Here is a 19,280-nt window from a genome sequence, read left to right as displayed (position 1 = left end):
GGGACCTGGAGCTAGTGTCTAGAATGTCCTCTAATAAATTGCTACTTGTTCTAAAGGGAATGTACAGCTTGTACAGTCTTGTTGTCTAAGAGAGTAAGTATATACACTAACATTTCTTTATTAACCTCTCTCTTTTAACAAGGACAGACTCATGTCCTCAACTGTAAACTCAACTAAGACTATTCCTACTTAATACTATAGACAAACTACTAAGTAGTAAACAGGGCTAGGTAATGTTCTAAACATTCTGAGTTCTTAGAATGTAAAGGTAGTAGGTTGGATTGTATAGATTTAGACTTGGATAAAGTGTGAAGAGAAGAATCAAAAGAATTAGAAGGAATAAGAGAACTATCTACTTTTGTTTTCAACTTTTTTCTTTTTAATAAATAATTTTGTTGATTTACTTTTTCTACTTTTTCTACTTTTCTTACTTTATTTACTTCTAATCCTATAGTGTCTATTAAATCAAAAGTAGTTGTTAAAAAATCCAAGTTATAGCCCTTCAGTACTACATTCACTGTTAGGTCTCTACAAAATCCTAGAGTACATAGTTAGAGTCTAAGAGTCCTAAGATGACTTTTAGATTTGTAGAAAAGGCTTCTTACTACAAATCCTACTTGTTACTCATTATTACTCTAATAACCTGACAGATATACTGTTACTTCTATAAACAGTCCTTAATTTAGTGTCCTGACTTTCTACAGACAAAGTATACTCCTTACTTTCAGACTTCTCTAATGTTTATTAGAACAGATTAATTATGAATTACAGGTGAATCAATTTAAGGGCCTAGAACTGTTAGAGTCAAACACATGTGTAAGTATTCTACACAGACTTAATGTATCTAAGCTACAGTTTAGTCAAAGGAAATGGTGCATGTCTTCTAATTAGAGTAAGTAATTAGTTCTAACATTATTCTGAGAATCTTATTAACCAGTTCTAAGTAAAGAGCTTTTTCAAGCATTCTAATAAAGACATTATCAAACCTGAGTATGAATCCTACCTTCTAGGCTAGGATATTAAACTCCTGAAAGAAAGTATTAGTAGAACATTTGTCCTGTTGTAGAGACACAAGCTTGTTTTACACATTGTACTTCTTATTCAGATTAATGAAGGAAGTACAGAGCTGCCTCATAAATTCTAAATACAACTTATTGTTCTAAAGTCAGATCAGGCTTCTAATCTAATGTCCTTCAATCCAGTTCTGGGCCTAGGTGGCTGTGTTGCCTTCCTTTATAAAGGAGAGGACAAATAAGACATGATTAAGATCTAAGGATAGATTAGTTAAAGTAGTAGCTACATATAGTTCAACTTAGTACTAGAAGTCCTTAAAGTGCTACCTATTAAAGTCTGAAGGGTAGACTATATACACTTTCTTTCTAGAACAGGTTACAACTTCTAGAACAATTAGAACAGGTTCTAAGAGGGCTGGAGGTACATAGTTAGTAAAGGCCTCTTAGATAAAAGTCTACATGTATTAAGCTAGGTCTACTTGTAACTACTAATCTGGTAGGACAATAAGGGTAGCAGTTAGTATAGAAGAGTCTATGTTTACACTACAAAGGAATCAACACTAAACTAAAAGGGGTAATAAATAGAAGAAGGGTGGTAAAAGTTTAAAAGGGTTTAGAAAGTTTAAAATTTTAAAATGTAAAAGGGTTAGGACAAAAAAAAGAGATTGACACAATAGTAAGTACTAATACTCAAAACATAAGAGAGTTGTAGGGTAGTAATGAGTAGTCTTAATCTAATGTTAGTAACAGTGTAGAGGGGACCTAAAGACTTAGTAAGGGGACCTAGACTATAACTATTCTATATAACAGAAATACAGAATGTAAGTACTAGAATATAGTTAGAACTTGTAGAACAGACAGAAAGGGAGAGTAAGACAAGAGTAGAGTATATAAAGTAAGTCTAAGAGTACAGGACTATCTAGAGTAGACAAGATCAAGATTATAAAACTAGTCTAATCTTGTATACTTATATATACTAAACTATACAAGAGTACTTAGGGAATATGAGCTACTAAGAATGATAAGCTACAAAGAATGAAAGAAAGGAAGGTCAAAGATAAAGGTACAAAGAATGAAGGGATGGACAAAGGGTAAGAGACTATAGAATGAATAAAGAATGAAAGAGTAGTTAAAGGAACAGAATAATAAAGTAAGAAGAGGTAGTAGTAAGAGTTAGCTTACATATAGTTTATAAACAGTACTCTTAAAGAGTAGAAGTCCTAAGTTCTAGTATAGAAGGGTGTAGAACCCTTAGAACTGAAGGTGTAAGAGTAGAGAACCATAACAGTTTGTACCCTACAGTCAACTTACAGAATCTTAGAGCCTACACTAACCTTAACTATAGTTGTCTAAGAGTGTATAGAAACCCTAGTAGGGTTAGAGAGATTTGAGACATTAGATAGAGAACTAAAGTAACAGTATCAGGACTGCTTCCTAAACACAATACTACTAGTTACAGAGCTTCCTAAAGGTGTTACTCATAAAATACAGTTTAAAGATCCTTCTAAGGTAGTAACTATACAATCTTATACTTGTTTATAAAAATACTAGAAGGCTTAACACATACTCATTAATTAGTATACTTAGACAGGTTGTTTACACAGGTTAGAAAGCCTGTATACATTACTTGTGTTCCTTATCCTGAAGGCAGATCCTACAGATCTCTTATAAATAGTATGTAATTATTAGACACTAAACAGTAACACAATCTATAATTGTACCCTACTTCCCTACATTAATAAGATTATGAATAACACTATCTAAGAATGTATATATACTAAGATTAACATGACTAATGTGTTCTTCCAAACATGTATGAACCTAGAACATATTCTGCTCACTATAATTAGTACTCTGTTTAGGTTGTACAAATGGACAGTTATACTAATAGAGTTATACAATGTACTAGCTATATAATAGTAGTAGGTTACAAAGGTACTAGAGTATCTTATTAGGAAAATCTGTTATGTCTACTTAGATAACATTATTATCTGGTTACAGTCTAAGGTAGAACACATTAGGAATATTAGAAAGATTATACAAGTACTCTGTAACAAAGGGCTTATCTGTTCACAGAAGAAGACTAAGTTATTCTGTATAAAGGTTAAGTTCCTTAGACACCTAATTACTGTAAAGGGGACAGAAGCAGACTTAGACAAGGTTAAGAGTATCCTACAATAGTTACAACTCTAGAGAGTAAAGAATGTCTACAAATTCCTCAGACTGTTATACTACATTATAGTATACCTCTTACACTTAGTAGAACACACTATAGTTCTTTCCCTGTTTACAAGTAAGGATTGTGACAAAGTTTTTCTAGAATGGAAACTAGAACATTAGTAGGCCTTCAAAGCTATCAAGTCAATTGTTACTAGTAGAGAGTGTCTTACCTTTATGAATCATGACTTGGGTGAGCAAATCTATATAATTATAAATATGAGTGACTCTAAGACTAGAGCAGTTCTTAGTGTTAGATCCTTATAGAAAACTGTAAGACCTGTAGCATTTGAGTCTAAGTAATACAATAGTATACAGTGTAACTACCTAGTACATAAGTAGGAACTCCTTACAATTGTCTGTACCCTTAAGAAATAGTGTGTTTACCTTTTTAGAGTATATTTTCATATTTATACTAATTATTATACTCTCAAATACTTGGATACATAGTAGGATCTGTTTAGAAGACAAGCCTAGAAGATAGAGGAGCTCTTCTAGTATGACTACAAGTTACATTACATTAAGAGAGAGGAGAATACAGTTATAGATACACTTTCCTACCACCTAGACTTTGACTCTAACCTGGAAAACAGAAGTCCTACTTAGGAAGCCTTAGGAGGGACAGTTATACAGATCTCTACAGATCCTGATCTTCTTACAACAATTAGGAACAGTTACAATACAGACAAATTCTACTATAAACTGTGTGCCAACCTTAGAAGTATGGAGGGAGCTTGGGAGGATTATAGGCTCTTATACTTAGACAACTGGTTAGTAATTCTGAGTACCAGAAATGTTTGCAAAACCTTGTACCACCTTGTACATAATGAACTAGAACATTTTGACACAGACAAAACATACCTTACTCTACACAACTCATACTATTAGCCTAATATGTGTTAGGATCTTAAGTAGAATTACATTCCTAGATGTAATGTGTGTCAACAGAACAAGAACCTGACTACAAAACCTGTTAGCCTACTACACTTGCTTCTAGTCCTAAATGTGTGTTTTGAGAGTATTATAATTGACTTTATTAGACTATTACTAGAAGACAGTAGATACAATAGAATAGTAACAATGATAAATAGGCTAGGTAGAGTAAACATTAGAATTGAGTCTTATAGGATAGATATAATGGTAGAGGAGTTTGTAGGACTGTTTTTTAATAAATAGTATTACAAAAATAGCTTACCTTAGGAAATTGTTTCTAATAGAGACTACTTGTTCCTGTCTGGATTTTAGTCTGTATTGTATACACAAACAGGCATAAAGTTAAAGATGTTAACAGTATACTACTTAGAGACAGATAGTACTAGTAAGTATACTAACAAAACAGTAAGCTAGTTGTTATACTTTTATATAGATTACTAACAGTAGAGGTGGCAGACTTAGCTCTTATAAGTACAATTCTGTCTTATAAACACAGTCAATACCTTTATAAGTTATTCCCTGTTCTAATTACAATATGGGTGCTCACTACAGACAGTTCTACTACTTACACAGTATTCAGAACTATTGTAAACAGATTCCCTAGAGACACAAGCTATAGAATTCCTTACCTACATACACTAGAACATTATAGAGGTATAAGACACCCTTCTAGTAGTAAAGATGTGTTAGACACATTATACTAACCAGGACTGTGTAGTAGAAGACTGTTTTGTAGTAGGAGACTAAGTTATACTCTTTACTTACAACTATTGTCAGAATTATCTTATACAAACACTAGAACATGTTACAAAGTTTATACTATGTAATAGACTATACTTTATAATTGTAGTCAACTCAGACAAGTCAGAATATACACTAGAGTTACCTGACTCTAATCAGACCTTCTCTAGATTCTATACAAGTTAGCTAAAGTATTATGTCCTAAATGATAATACCTTATTTCTGTAACATACTCTTAACTGACTAGGTCTGATAGAAGGAGATAAGGAAGTATACAAAGTATTGTGAATTGTGGACAGAAGGTGTAAGAGGTAAGGTTGGTAGTATCTGGTAGAATAGGAAGGATAGAGTAAGTAGGAACATGAATGGAAGACAGAGTCTGAACTCTAGAGGACAGCTCTTAAGGTACTACAAGCATAGTTAGTCTTACACTCACACAGGGGTGCCATTTTTTCAGAAGGGGGAAGGGTGTAAGCCTACCCTACAGCTTACAACAGCTTCTATACTGTTTTGTACCCCTTCTAGTGTAGAACCACATTTTCAAACCTGGACCTTCTCTCAAGCCTAGACCTTCTTAGTGTAGACTCTAGAGTCACACACATTTCCTCTTTTATCTTCACACTATGTTTCCTTATTGTCTGAGTCACATACCCTTCATTCTTAGGTACATACACTCTCCTTTTTCTCTTTAGCATTGTTTTCCCCTTTAGGTATGAGCCACCTTTGTTTCATTTCTAGTATATATAGTTTTAATCTTTCACTTTTGTTGTACCAGTTCTTATTCCTGACTATAACAAAGGTGAGTTCTTGTATGTACATAGACCAGTTCTTATTCCTAACTATAACAAAGATACCTTTGTCCTGTCAGCATTCTACATGTGTTAGCAAACCTGGAACTTAACAGAACTTGTTTACAACAGTGTTTAGTACTTCCCTAGTACTGTTCTAATAACTAGTCTACACTATAACTATAAAAGAGCTAATATTAAAACTGTATTAGAATATAGTAATTTACAGTAGTAGTAAAGTGTTAATAGTAGAATGTATACAGTATTACTATAGAGTCTGCTGTTAGTTCTGTAATAATTACTTGTAACTAGACTATATTACTATAATAATAAGTATAATAAATATGTTAGAAAAAGTAAAACCTTATTTTGTGTTAGACTAAAAGACAAGTATTCATCAGATGAACAAAGATTAATATATATGTGTTATAGTACAGTACCTAGTATTATCTTGTTACATAGTGGATATCTAATTATAGTATGAAAGCTAGGCAGAATATTGAATGTTCTCATAATAGTGTTGTATTTACTTAGTAAAGTAGAAACAGTTACTACTTTTGTCCCTCTCAGATTTCCCTTCATACTATTTGTTATATTAAAGAAGTCCTAATGTAAGTAGCAAAACCATCAAAGTCTTTGAGTGAGTATAATCCTTTTAAAATATTACTAGAGACATATTTGTGTTTTAATACATAAAAGTCTAGATTTCAACTTGTAGCTTAATATTCTTAGAATTGTGTCAACTTGACAGGGATGTAAGAAAATAGCAAGTAAGCAATTTGAGACTTGTCAGGCAGAAAGTCACAATTCAAAGATTGCCTGTAAGTAGCAATGCATTCTCAGCCTTGTCCAATAGTGTATAAAGGTGAATTATCCTGACCAGAAGCTAGCCATTAACACTCAGAAACAGAAACATCAAAATCAGTGCCTTTGTGTTGAATTATTACTAGCCCTTTAGAGGGCCTACCAGTCACATACAGTATGCAAAAAAAATATTGCAATATGTAATTTAGATAGATTGTATACATTCTACTGAAAATTAAAAGAAACAAAAAAAGTTCAAATACATATAGATATATGTATTTGATCTTATACTATACAGCTCTAGTAATTAGAGCTGCATATCTGTAACTGCAGGTTTTAAAAAAATTAAAAAGCACGTGACAGTGTGCCATTGTGCATCCAGACACACTGCCTCGAAACATTACAAACACTCATATCTTTGCTACAAATACATGCGTTTACCCTGGTCGTTTTGTGTTTTGTTTGCATTGCATTCAGCTACACTATGGCAAGATTCAAGCACACCACACCTACTACAAGACAAATTATTGTACTTGGAAGGCAGCAAGGTTGAACCTGTGAGGACCTAGCCCAAGAGCTGCACCAGTCTGCATCCACTGTGTCTTGTATCTATCACAAATATGCAAAAACGAAGGACTGGTATGTAAAGGAGAAGAAGAGGGGTAGACCAAAGAAGCTAAGCCAGCAGGACTTACAATATGCTGCACTTCTCCTTGCACAAGGGGCTGTCAAGAATGCTACAGAACTTCAGCATTATTACTTTCCACAAGTCACTGCTCAGACTATTCGAAATGGTCTCAAGAAGCTTGGCCTTAAGGCTTACAAAATGCACAAAAGGCCTCTCCTTTCATACAAAGCAAAGCAAAGAAGATGGGCATGGGCTAGATTACACTTTTTTTGGACTGTTACAAAGTGGCATCAAGTTATATTCTCAGATGAAGCTAGAGTAGAGCTTTTTGGGTCTGATGGGCTTCAATAGTACTAGAGATTCAAGAGGGATGCATTCCAGGGGCGATACATTAGGAAGACAGTCAAACATGGAGGAGGGTCGTTTATGGTGTGGGGTTGCATTACAAAATTTGGAGTGGGACGTCTCATTTGTATTGATGGTACTATGGATCGATTCAAATTTGTCAACATCTTAGAGGAGGGGCTCTTGGGTACACTCTATGATAAGGGCATCAAGAAATCTGGCTTTCTCTTTCAACAGGATAACAATCCAAAACATGCTTCACAATTTGCACAAGACTGGTTTCGAAAAAAGAAGATCAAGCTCATTCCTTGGCCCTCCCAGAGCCCTGACATGAACATTATAGAACATGTCTGGGGTGAGCTAAAACGTCGATTGGATCACCGATTCCCTCATCCTTCAAATAAAACTGAACTATGGGAAGCAATGCAGGAGGAGTGGTACCAAATGGACATGGATTTTATCAATCATTTGTATAGTTCTATGCCCTCTCGTGTATCTACTTTAAAGAAGGCTAAGGGTAGCTATACTAAGTACTAGAATACATGAATTTAACTTTAATAATTCAAATTTTTTTTGTGTCAAAAACTGATCATACACTTGTGCATTATTTAGTTTGTCACATGATCAATGATCATTACTTATCTTTATTAAATCTAGACAGATTTTCACCAAATAATTTCTTTTTAATTATATACTGTCTACTATTCTTAATACAAATAATTGATCTAATTTTTCTTATTATTTTGTAAAGAAAGGTCAATTTTTTACAATTTTATACCTTGTTGCAATATTTTTTTTACATACTGTAGAGCTGAATGTTCTGTGGCACACGAACTGTAGGGCGACTGAGATGAGAGAGAGAGGAGACTATGCAGAAGACTATTTAATAACACTGACAGGTCATTTGTAACATCATATTGCTAAATCCAGTACATTTGCAGGTACCTCATGTATACTAGACTAAACAAGTTAAGAGTAGGAATGAAATAGTCATTTACGACGTATATTCGAGTACGGGGTATGAAATAGACATTCCGTGTCTATTAAGCTGGTAATGAACGGAAGAGAAAAAAGGCGGTAAAGAGAGAAAAAATATAAAAGTGAAGCAAAATAGCACATTCACTTCGTCACTTTCTCACCCTTTGCCCTTCCCGCACCAGGCTTGACGTTCTCCGGGTCCTCTCTCGGCTTATCTCCGTCATCGTCATTCTGCTGTTGTAACTTCAAAAATTCTTCTCCACGAATTCGCAGATACTCTTCAAGCAATAACGCGTTCCGGGAATTCGCCTTGAGCACTGCTAAACCAACGTCGCCGACAACGGGAATAAACCCAATACCAGCGGACAGAGCGTTGTTGAATAGCATACGATGGACGAGCCATGACGGTATCCTAAATTTAGAAATGTTAATTAAAATTAGAAAAGTCCGTCAAAAAAAAATAATTGATTTCAATACGCACTCGGCTTGTCTCGCCTTCCGCACAACCAACATATAATTAAGAAACGCGTCGGCACCATCTCCAACAACAGGGATAAGCCCAATGACGAACGTCCATCCAAAACGCATTCCACAAATCCGGAATCCCTTGTCCAGATGATGAGCTCGACTTTTCACTTTGCGCAGAATTTTTGCGTCGCGTGCTGATAGGCCAGGAGGGAGCTCGCGCTGCAAGGATCAATATTGACTAGGGTTAGGATTTAAAGAAATCACGAAAAGAAGAAAGCTGGACGGACCCTTCTCCGCTTTGTCTTGCCTTTATCATCGACGTACGTTTCATAAACGGGATCGACAGGCTCATACTGTCTAAGATGCTGCTCGAAAAGCTTAAGACCAGCCTTGCTCAAGAGCTTGGAAGACATTGAGATGGTAGAAGGGGGAGAGTTGAAAGGTGGAGAGCTAAAGAGGCTGTCGCCATTGCTCGCTTTTGTATTCTGCTGCGGTGTGCCAGTGGTGTAGGCCCTGGAATGGTAACCATCCGAGCTTACCACGATCCATACCGTGGTTTTTTCTTACCGTGGTAAAAATTCTCACGGTTACCGCGGTAATCCACGTTACCGTGCCAATCTTCGAGTACTTGACTGGGAGTGTAATAAAACATTTTTATATACTTGATTATTACTAGTGAAACCACATGTTTCACTCTACATATAAGTGTATACAGCTAATATGTATTATTAGATAATAAATAAAGCTGTTATCTCGGTATAAGTTATAATTTCTACAATAAAAGTAAATTTTTTCTCACCCTAGTCTACAGCATCCACTCAGCACGATGCAAGTGAACACCTCAGCACGTGACAAAAGAACAAATTTCACACAATGAAAGACAACAACCAAGTAGTATTGTATGTTCCACTCCCTATCAATAGAAGCACTTCTAGTATTACATCCTTCTAAATACTCAAAAAGTAATATATTACAAACTTTAGAGTTAAAGAAGTGCATATAGGAAGAATATGTTTTCTTACTCTTTCATCGGTGGATTCACAAAAAACCACGGTAACCGTGGGAATTTTTACCGTGGTACAGTTACCGTGGGAACTTTATTACCGCGGTATGGATCCACGGATAAGCCTATCCATTCTAGGGCCTACAGTGGTGCAACAAGGCGGTGAGTGGTGCCTCGTTATTTTCACCTGACGTCACGCTACGTTAATTTAATATAATTAATTAGTTACAGAATAGCATGTGACATGCACAGCCTCTGTGACGCTGATCTGCACGTGCTTCACTAGAGCAAATCAGGTGACGATCTCTGCACAGCTTATGCTTCTGAAAAAACTCAATCCTTTGGGGGAAAGCCTTTGCTTACAGAAATGCGAACTCGCATTGTGCAATGCTAGTCGACTAGTCTCATAGGAGATTGTTTCGTGTAGCAATTATCATCGTGGTGTATAAATGACAAACGTGAAGCAAAGTCGTTTCACTAGTACTGATAACTCTCAGAATTCCTGGCTTTAACGAAAATCAGTGTGAAAACTCAAATTAAGCAAGATGCTTTCAGGCTGTCGAGTTTGGACTGAAAGTAGCTTAGGTACGACTCAGGCGTGCAGGATATCATTTGCTAGCATCCCATATGCTGCTGGTCTTATACACATGGCGAGCAATAAGTTACTTAACAGTTAGATACTAGTAGTATACTACACTGTATCGTATGTAGTACCGACTACACAATTATCTCGAGTAATACTCTTAGTAGTCCTGAAAACGACAAGAGCATTTTACATACGATGAACAACAGGTACCTCGTACAACACATTATCCTGAGGGTCCGTTCAAGAAAGTTCGCAAGATCAGAGCAAGGCAAGAAGAACGTGGTGACACAGAGACAAAGAGCACAGTGGGTAGAGACAGACGAAGAAAGAACGTGGAAAGAGCAGAATAAAAAACAGGAATCGCAAGAACAGACGAACAGAACACGGATTCTAGACGCTAAAATTACACCATTAACAGAGTATCGCTTGCAGTCCGGAAATCGCATAGAATGATGGAATCGTATCGCTTGGATGTCCTCCACAAGAAATTAATTAGTTCTACACCAATGAAAGAATGGTTAGGAGAAACAAATGAGAAGATTGGTCGCAGGTGAAAGAGGTTATGAAGTGAAGAAAAGGTTACTAATCGGCTTTTAGGTAATTCAGACGACAGCTTCGAGATGAGTGATCGCCTTTCGCAGTTGCTGAGTCAAGACAGAAACCTGCAACATCGTAAGCGATGGGCGGCGATAGTCAATTGAAATGTCACGTACATTCTTTGGGGAGAACGGCTCGAAGTGATGTCCGGGAATGTCGAGAACCGGCACGCCTTTCCCAATAAGCTTTTCCCAGTCTTGGACTGAAGTTTTTGTATCGCCACGATCTTCAAGGAACGGTACCCTTCCCGTGAAGCTGCTACCTCTGCTTTCGGTCATAGCAAAGGCATCTGTACAGCGCAGCATTACAATATTTGGATAAACCGGCGATTCTGCAGTATGGGATAGTCTAGGAGGCTCGTAAGCTACAAGAGCACGAGTAGCGTAAGACATCTGAACTCGTGCAAGTTGGATGATCTGTGCTTGTTGAGGAGTGGAGCTGGAGGACTCGTGGATGACACTGTCGATAAGTTCCTGAGGGAGTGGTTCCTCCGTGAAAGGTGACGGCGAGTCAATGAGCACGACACCGGCAACCTTGACTCCGCCACGCATGAGCTCGCACGCCATATGAAATGCAACAACTCCGCCAAACGACCAGCCTAAACTTCTAATGATGAGCGCATTAGCAACGAAAGTGCATTTACACACTGACCTCCAAGTACACAACCCTTGTCAGTGATGATCGGCCGGATTTGTTCGAGATAGTGCGCTGCCATTTCTGCAATACCGCCCTTCCAGCCATTTCCGCTAAGAAGCTTGGGGTTGTTGATTCCCCATAATGCTCTGTTAAGATGTCCAATGCGTGAGTAGCAGTGGCTCAACCCGCTACCATCATGAATTAGGAAAAGAGGACGAGCGTCTCCCTCAACACTTTGGATCGGAAGAAGCGTCTGCTCGATACTCGAGATCTTCTTGAGAGATTCGTCGCCGACCAGAGTTGTCGAACTTGATTGACGGGAGCGTGACCGCTGGTTTACAATGTTCGAAATGGACATCTGCACAGAGGCAACGGTAGGGCATTCGGTGAAGTACCCATGTGGAAGAGATACGTCGAACTGATCTTGAAGCATTGAGAGCGCCTCGATAGAGCTAAGGGAGTCCAGTCCGAGTGCATCCAGTGAATCTTCGCCGCAAAGACATTGAGGTGAAACCCCAAGAACTTTACCAAGTGTGTCCTTCACGACAAACGATACCGACGGGTATTCTTCGAGAGGTAAGGAAACAAGGTCATCCATGCGGTTTAGCTCTACAAGTGCGGTTATAGAAAGAGGCGTACAAGTTTCACAGGGGCTCACGTCGAAAGCAGATCGGTGACGTGCCTCTTCGACTTTTGCGACGAGGTCGCCGACAGTTGCAGACGACAGGAAATCCGAGAGATCAGATGTTATGGCCGGTAGAAGTGACTTGATCTGGCCCATCAGCTCAATCCAGACCAAGGAATCGACGCCAAGATCAGCCATGTCACTTTCCAAACTCACGCATGCCAAAGGAAGACCACACATCACTGTGATAATCCGAACAATCTCAAACGTGAGATTCAGAGGCGCGTCCGCAGAATCGGTAGTTACGCTCGATGCAGAAGGAGTAATCGGACATCGGAGCGGACGAAATGGGCTACCAAGCCTTGCGGGTGTCATGGGCGATATGTATCGTTCAGTCGCAGGAGTAAGGAAAGGTGCGGGAGACGAGTAGCGGCTCGGAACATCCTCTGACCGAGACAAATGTCTATTTAGGCTGCTGAGGCGAACACGGGAAAAGCGCATGCGCTTCATGTGAGCAACCACCCTGTGAGACTCCCCGGTCTGGATAGCCCATGCGTCGGCCAGCATCAATCCATCTCCAGCGGGTATGGCGGCGCAGTAAATCTCGAAGCTTGCCGAATGGTCAAGATCGGAAAGCACCTTGGACGAATCAACTTGGTTGCAAATAAAAGCCTCATTTCCGGCCGCTTTGCTGTTGATCAAGAACCCTGCCGCATGGAGGAGTGCGTCAATGAAAACCGGCTGTGCGACAAAACCATTGCCTGCTTGTTCAGCTGAAAGTCGGAACTTAGCGAATCCTTCTCCGTTTTTCTCATCGAGCGTGAAGGTGTTGATCACCTGGTAAAGCTTAGAGTACTGGACGACGCGAGAAAAAATAAGCTCATAGATAGTACGAGTCCGCAATGTCTCGTGGTAGGCACTGCGATCGGAACTGAGAAGGGCACTTCTACCGCGCTCAACGGTCCCATGATGAAGTTGCAGTTTTGACGTCATGTCGCATTTCTTTCGGCGCTGGAAGAATCCAGTGCAGTGAACATTTTGCTCTTTTCCATCCGAAATAGAGCTAATGGAGAACGTTCCAGCGTGCTTTCCACCATTAGGATGCAGGTTGATAGACGTCCGGACTACAACCGGCTTCGCAGAATCATAGACAAGCGGGAGGGTGAACTGGACTTCGGAGAGTGTCAATGCATCTGTGAATGCTTCGTCAATATGCTCGAGCGTGCACGTCGCTGCGCTAAGTGCCAGTTCATGATAAACTGATGCCGGACAAAGCGGGGATGAAGCAACTCTATGACCCGTGATATATTCAACTAGGTGCTCAATCGGTGTCTCGAACTCCGAGACATTTGCATCGCGTGAAGATGGCTTTTGCGTCCACGAATGCAGGAAAGAAAAGCGCTTGAGTTGATCGGTGGGCTGAGCAACCGCTGAGCCTTCTGATGACGTCTCGTTGAACGGAACCCAGAATTCCGTCTCAGTAAGTGGATACATAGGGATCTCCATGCAAGTGGCATCTGGGTATAGGTCACGGTAGACTTGGTCCCAAGCAATACCGTCGCGTAGTACAAACATACGGGATAGTGCTTGGAAAAGTGCAGCGCGTGGTGTCACTTTCTTGTGAAGCGAGTGAAGCGAGACAGCGCCAGTCTCGGAGGCTAAATGGGCAAGCATTGGCAAGGTAGTCGGATGCGGACCGATCTCTACGAATGCTGCAATCGTGCCAAGTGATTCTACGAGGTCGTGAGCACCTTCTTGGAACCGAACTGCTTGGAGACAATGCTTTGCAAAGTACTCGCTATTGAACACCGATGCATCGCCAGGCTGAACGAGTTTACCAGCAACAGTGGTAGCTATTGGGATGACAGGGGCACGAAGTTCAATCTTGCGCGCAAACGGCGACAGATTCGCACAGATAGGTTCCATTGCTGATGTATGGAACGCGAAAGGAGCGTCAACGTACATGCACTTCGACCCTGATGAATCCAACCGCGTCTTTAATATCTCGAGCTCGTCAAGACTGCCGCCAACGACAATATCATTAGGACCATTGAAACAAGCAATTGCAAGCGTATCGTGTCTATGAACCTCCGAGATAGCTTTTGAAACCACGGCCGCAGGTAAGCGCACTGCTAGCATGCCAGTTGTGCCCGGTTGGCAGAACTGGGTCATGAGACGGGCCCGGTGAGCAACAAGGCGAAGTCCAGACTCAAGTGAAAGAACGCGCCCTGCAACAAGAGCAGCATACTCTCCGAGACTGACGGGGAACGTGAGAATAGTAAGTCCCAGGATCTTCGATGATGTATGGCAACTTCTTACCTATGCCCAAGGACAGCGTCTGCCTTCACACCCCAGCTTTCCCAAAGGATGAACAATGCGCATTCCAGCACGAATACCGCGCACTGAAGCGCAACGATCTCGTCATCCTTTGTCAACCGAGAATTTTCATTGGCATCGATAATGGCAAGGACACCCGGATAACCCCAATTAAGGAGCTTTTCGTGGCAGTCGTTGATGATTGTATTGAAGCGTTGGGAGGTCTTGTACAACTGCCGACCCATCCCAATGTGTTGCCCTCCCTGCCCAGAGAAGACGAAAACGACCTGTTTCCCGGAGTACCCTGGCATGAAAGAGATACGCGTTGGGCGGGCTTCAGAAAGGGCCCGTGCAATCCCTGCAGCGGAGTTAGCAGAGACAGCCATGCGCCACGGCCGGAGTTTGCGGCGTGCAGTAGCAGTATAAGCGAAGTTGCGCAGATTATCATCAGTGACGGATGCGGTATAGGAACCGCGGAGGCGCAGCAAGGCATCCTCAGTCTCAGCCGATAGACCAACGAGGACGGTATCACAGGGGCGTTTATTACACTCAGCTGGAACAAAGTTCGAGGTACAATTCGGTGCCTCCTCAACAAGCATAGCAGCATTACTGCCTGCGGCACCGAAATTGTTCACCAGAGCGAGTCTGCAACCAATGGTGTTTGGTAACCAATCCACGCATGCCTCAGTTGTATTGATACGCGTGAAATCCTTGCTCAAGCGTTCGATCTTCGGATTGAGTGCATTTAGGCCAACCTGTGTCGGGACGGCCCGATACCGGAGCATAAGAAGGACTTTCGCGAGAGATGCTGCACCGGATGCTGCTTCTGCATGGCCAATATTTCCCTTTACGCTTGTTACGGTCAACGGGTTAGCAGAGCTGCGAGCCGACCCCGAGTTCGGTGAGAGCACATCACGTAGAGTCTTCATTTCCTCTGGGTCTCCCGCCTGGGTTCCGGTTCCATGTGCTTCAACTAGGTTTACATCTTCTGGCCGAACGCCGGACTTAGTTAGGAGCGACTGGAAAAGGCTCGCCTGCGTCAGACCGTGCGGGCGAGTGATAGACACAGCTGCAGAGGACTGGTTGATTTCTGTACCCCGGATGACACCGAGTATGTTGTCGGAAGATGCAAGTGCGTCCGAGAGCCGCTTCAACACGAACATGCCGCAGCCTTCTGCCCGACAATACCCGTCAGCGGCTGCATCCCAGGGTTTACAGTTGCCCGTAGGACTGAGAAAATGCGCTCGATCGAGACCGAGAAACATCTGGGGTATCGATATGGTTTAGGGCTAGTGAATAACGGAATAGTGTGATGACTCACGTCTGGGCTAGAGATAACATTCACACCGCCCGCGAGGGCCGCTTTGCAATCACCTGTAAGCAGTGCTCGACAGGCTTGATGGATTGCGACCAGTGAGGAAGAGCAAGCGGTATCAACCACGATAGAGGGCCCCGAGATATGTAGAGCATACGCAAGGCGCCCTGCAAGGAAGGCGGGGAGAGTGCCTGAAAAAGATGTTAGAATTTCTTTCAGACAATAAAACAGCCCAGTTACCGGTCGCGTAATGAACGCCAATATCGTTGCGAAGATTGTGAACATAGTCGTTCGTAGCTGCACCAACGAAACAGCCGACATCGTCGGAATAGATGGCGCTCTGCCCACGTTCTTCGGTCTTCGTGGCAGAGTCCTCAATTACAAGTCCAGCAGACTCAACAGCTTGAAGACCAACGCGCATGAGAACACGCATCTGAGGGTCAAGAGCTTGTGCTTCACGGGGACTAATGCGAAAGAATGCGTTGTCAAAGCTCGAGTGAAGGCCATCCGGAAGGAAGTTTCCAAAGCGCGTTTTTAATTGTCTGTTTGGATTCGCATTGGGGTTCGCGTCAGTATATGGAGTAATAGAGAAACGAGTTCTAGGTATCTTTTAGGCAATAAGTCAGTCATGAGTAAACAGATTAGGTATGCGCAGGCATACCTCTTCGACTGTGTTAATTCCCATTTCCAATACACGCCACAGCTCGTCAGTGTTGCGTGCTCCGGGAAAGTTGACAGCCATGCCAACGATCGCTATTGGCTCCGGGCTGCCTGTATTCGCAGAGGTAGAAAGATTCGCTGCAAGGTTCTCGCCCTTTGTAAGATTAGATAAATCACTGAGAACCACAGTGCATGGGACGCAGTCTTTCAAAGTGCGCATGGCTGCACGTGCAAGACCTGTCCCAGGACCAAAGTTCACAAGGTCTACTTCCATATCACAAGTTACGTGCCCTGCAAGCCTCTCGATGACACTTAAGAATTCGACTCTGTCGAGGAGAATAGCGTCCAATATGAGCTCAACGAGTTGCTTGCCTTCATGCACCGTAGACACTGGATAGCCATTCCTTGTGTCGTATAGAACGTAGCCTTCAACAAGGCGCAGGTTCTTGAGCGTGGCGCGGGTCGCTTCCTGATTATCAGTGTTGGCGATGCCAAAATCATTAAGACGAAAATTAAGTAAAGTAGGTGTGTCGGGGGCGGAGAATTCATTCCCATCGCTCGATGAAGTTCCGAAGAAACTGTCAAGAATCCGATCTTTAACAGCACGTAGATGCGAGATATCGGCATGGAAGAGGGTGAATATGTCGAGCGGCTTGCTTGTAACGGCCGACATGGGTGAGGAGGTGGTTCGGGTAGAAGGTGTCATTAAGTCGCTGAGAGCAGGTAGAGCGTGGTCAGGCTCCGGAAGGTCATTAGACCTTCTCGACGGGGAGGGGCAAGATGATATTTCGGATGTGAAACTTGTCGCAGATGATTTGCGTGAAAGTGAGTTGTGTTCACTTGTATGGGATCCACTAGAAGAGAATGACGACGACGTTGATAGAAGTGAAGATCGGCTTGCTGAAGCCGCAGAAGAGGTGAACGGCGATGACGAATGGAGCCCATGTCTCACGAAATCACGTAGAGCGGGAGGGAGACCACTGACAGTGTGGCACATATCCGTCGTCTGAGCGGTAATGTGTACCTGAGATAGAGAATCCTGAAATCGTGAGGTCAGCTTGCCAGGTTTGCCTCTTTTGCGGTCACGTGAATTTCTTTCATAAAATGAGAGATGAAACACAGTCAAGCACTGCCACCGGAAATAGAGATCAAGGCACGGAGCCTTGTAGTTACATGGAACACTTTAAAGTGGCCATATAAAAGTTGACCGAAAATAATAGAGATATCCTGAAGAACTTGGACGAATGGAACGAATTTCAGATGGCTAAACACAGACCTCGCTTCGTGCATTCCATGACGCGACTTTCGTCTCTATCGAAGTGCGTTTCGCGCCAAAGACGACGGCAGACCATTCGCGATCACGCAAAGGGTCGTCAAGAGCGACATCAGCTGCATTGAGCATGGTATCTTTCGAAATCTGTGCCTCGATCCCGATTGCGACTGACACCTCAAAGAGTGCCAATGCATTGCGAAGAATTGCAAACTGAGACGACGTCGATAACGTCCGGGACGCTGCTGCCGGGGAAGGGCACGAGGTCGCAATAAGAACCGCTGGAAGGAGACCAGACGAGTAGCCGATCACATCCACTGATGATTCCCCAGTCATAGGGCTATTCGTCTCGAGTGCTTCAAGGAGACGAACAACCTGTAAGAGGTATAAGTTTGGAAGCGCGAGGAGCGGGTGGCGAAGGAGGGAAGCGTCAGAAGTCGGAAGAGCAGTACTTCCATCGCGTATTTGTTTGATAAGAGTATGGGTGGCACGAGTGGCACAGCTGTCCAGTGCGTCCCGGGTAGCGGGACTAAGTGCAGCAGTGCGGGTCGCAAACACGACGTTCGCTTGACGAACGAAAAGAGCAGCCAAAGGAGAGTCAGATTGGTGTACGGATGCAGAGGAAGAGGGTGTGGAGCCCTGGCCATCAAAGAGAAGGACACGCATTGCGATTACAGGTATAAATTGCGGGAGGATAGAATGTCGGCAGACGATGGTGAGGATAAAAAGAACGCTTGCCGACAGTTGCGACGGTGAGGAAGGTGTTCGCTGGGTGGAGGAGCGCGATGGCCGCGAAAGGAGGAGGTGGAGAGAGGGAAAGAGTGAGTTGTTCCGAACGAGCCTGGCTCTGTATTCTTTTATACCAGGGGAGCCATAGACACGGTCTTCTTGAGTATCGCTGCTCCTAGTCAGTGCCGACAGCTACCCCTCGTGTCCTTTAATAGAACCATCGTTTCTCTTTATTCCACGCAGCTGGTTCATGAAGAATTTCATATGAATGACAGTATTGGGAGAGACGAGCGAGACGCAGCTGCTAAATGCGACATGTTCATTCAGAAACGACATCGGGTTTGGTGAGGGACAATCACTTTCCATATATGGATAATCGTCAGGGTCAGTTTACTTATGCTCTTGAACCAAATCATACTTTCTCCTCATGACTCCAGTATAACCACACGATAGGTTCAGACTGTGAGAAATTCACTCTGTAATAAAGAATGGACGAAGTCTTTATTCTTTATCTCTAGCACGACACGTGCACTTCATGGTTCATTCGAACCAGACTTTTAGTCGGCCATCAGGCAAACACATTTTCGCTAGGTCTCCGCTGCTACCCACGTTTTCAAGACCGAAGGCT

General features: G+C 42.1%; 2 protein-coding genes across 2 annotated transcripts; both read right to left on the bottom strand.

Annotated features, from left to right (window-relative positions):
* Nucleotides 1–8,407: 8,407 nt before the first annotated feature.
* Nucleotides 8,408–9,416, bottom strand: FOMMEDRAFT_16946 (uncharacterized protein). Its single transcript, XM_007262536.1, has 3 exons — nt 9,203–9,416; nt 8,929–9,134; nt 8,408–8,859 (listed from the first exon to the last, which is right to left on the bottom strand). Exons 1-3 carry the CDS (start codon nt 9,326–9,328, stop codon nt 8,589–8,591), a joined length of 603 nt encoding a protein of 200 aa, XP_007262598.1. The 5' UTR covers nt 9,329–9,416; the 3' UTR covers nt 8,408–8,588.
* Nucleotides 9,417–11,056: 1,640 nt separating this feature from the next.
* On the bottom strand, nt 11,057–18,570 carry pks1 (polyketide synthase; the record flags this gene model as incomplete). The annotated part of the gene is made up of 9 exons (XM_007262535.1): nt 11,057–11,166; nt 11,218–11,699; nt 11,753–14,619; nt 14,682–15,943; nt 16,000–16,184; nt 16,234–16,600; nt 16,655–17,677; nt 17,930–18,298; nt 18,376–18,570. The coding sequence occupies 9 exons, from the start codon at nt 18,568–18,570 to the stop codon at nt 11,107–11,109; spliced, it is 6,810 nt and encodes a 2,269-aa protein (XP_007262597.1). The 3' UTR covers nt 11,057–11,106.
* Nucleotides 18,571–19,280: the final 710 nt, after the last annotated feature.

Source organism: Fomitiporia mediterranea, assembly GCF_000271605.1.
Source record: "Fomitiporia mediterranea MF3/22 unplaced genomic scaffold FOMMEscaffold_2, whole genome shotgun sequence".
NCBI lineage: Eukaryota > Fungi > Basidiomycota > Agaricomycetes > Hymenochaetales > Hymenochaetaceae > Fomitiporia > Fomitiporia mediterranea.
Note: the sequence above shows the minus strand (reverse complement) of the source record. Positions and strands in the feature narration are given on the sequence as shown.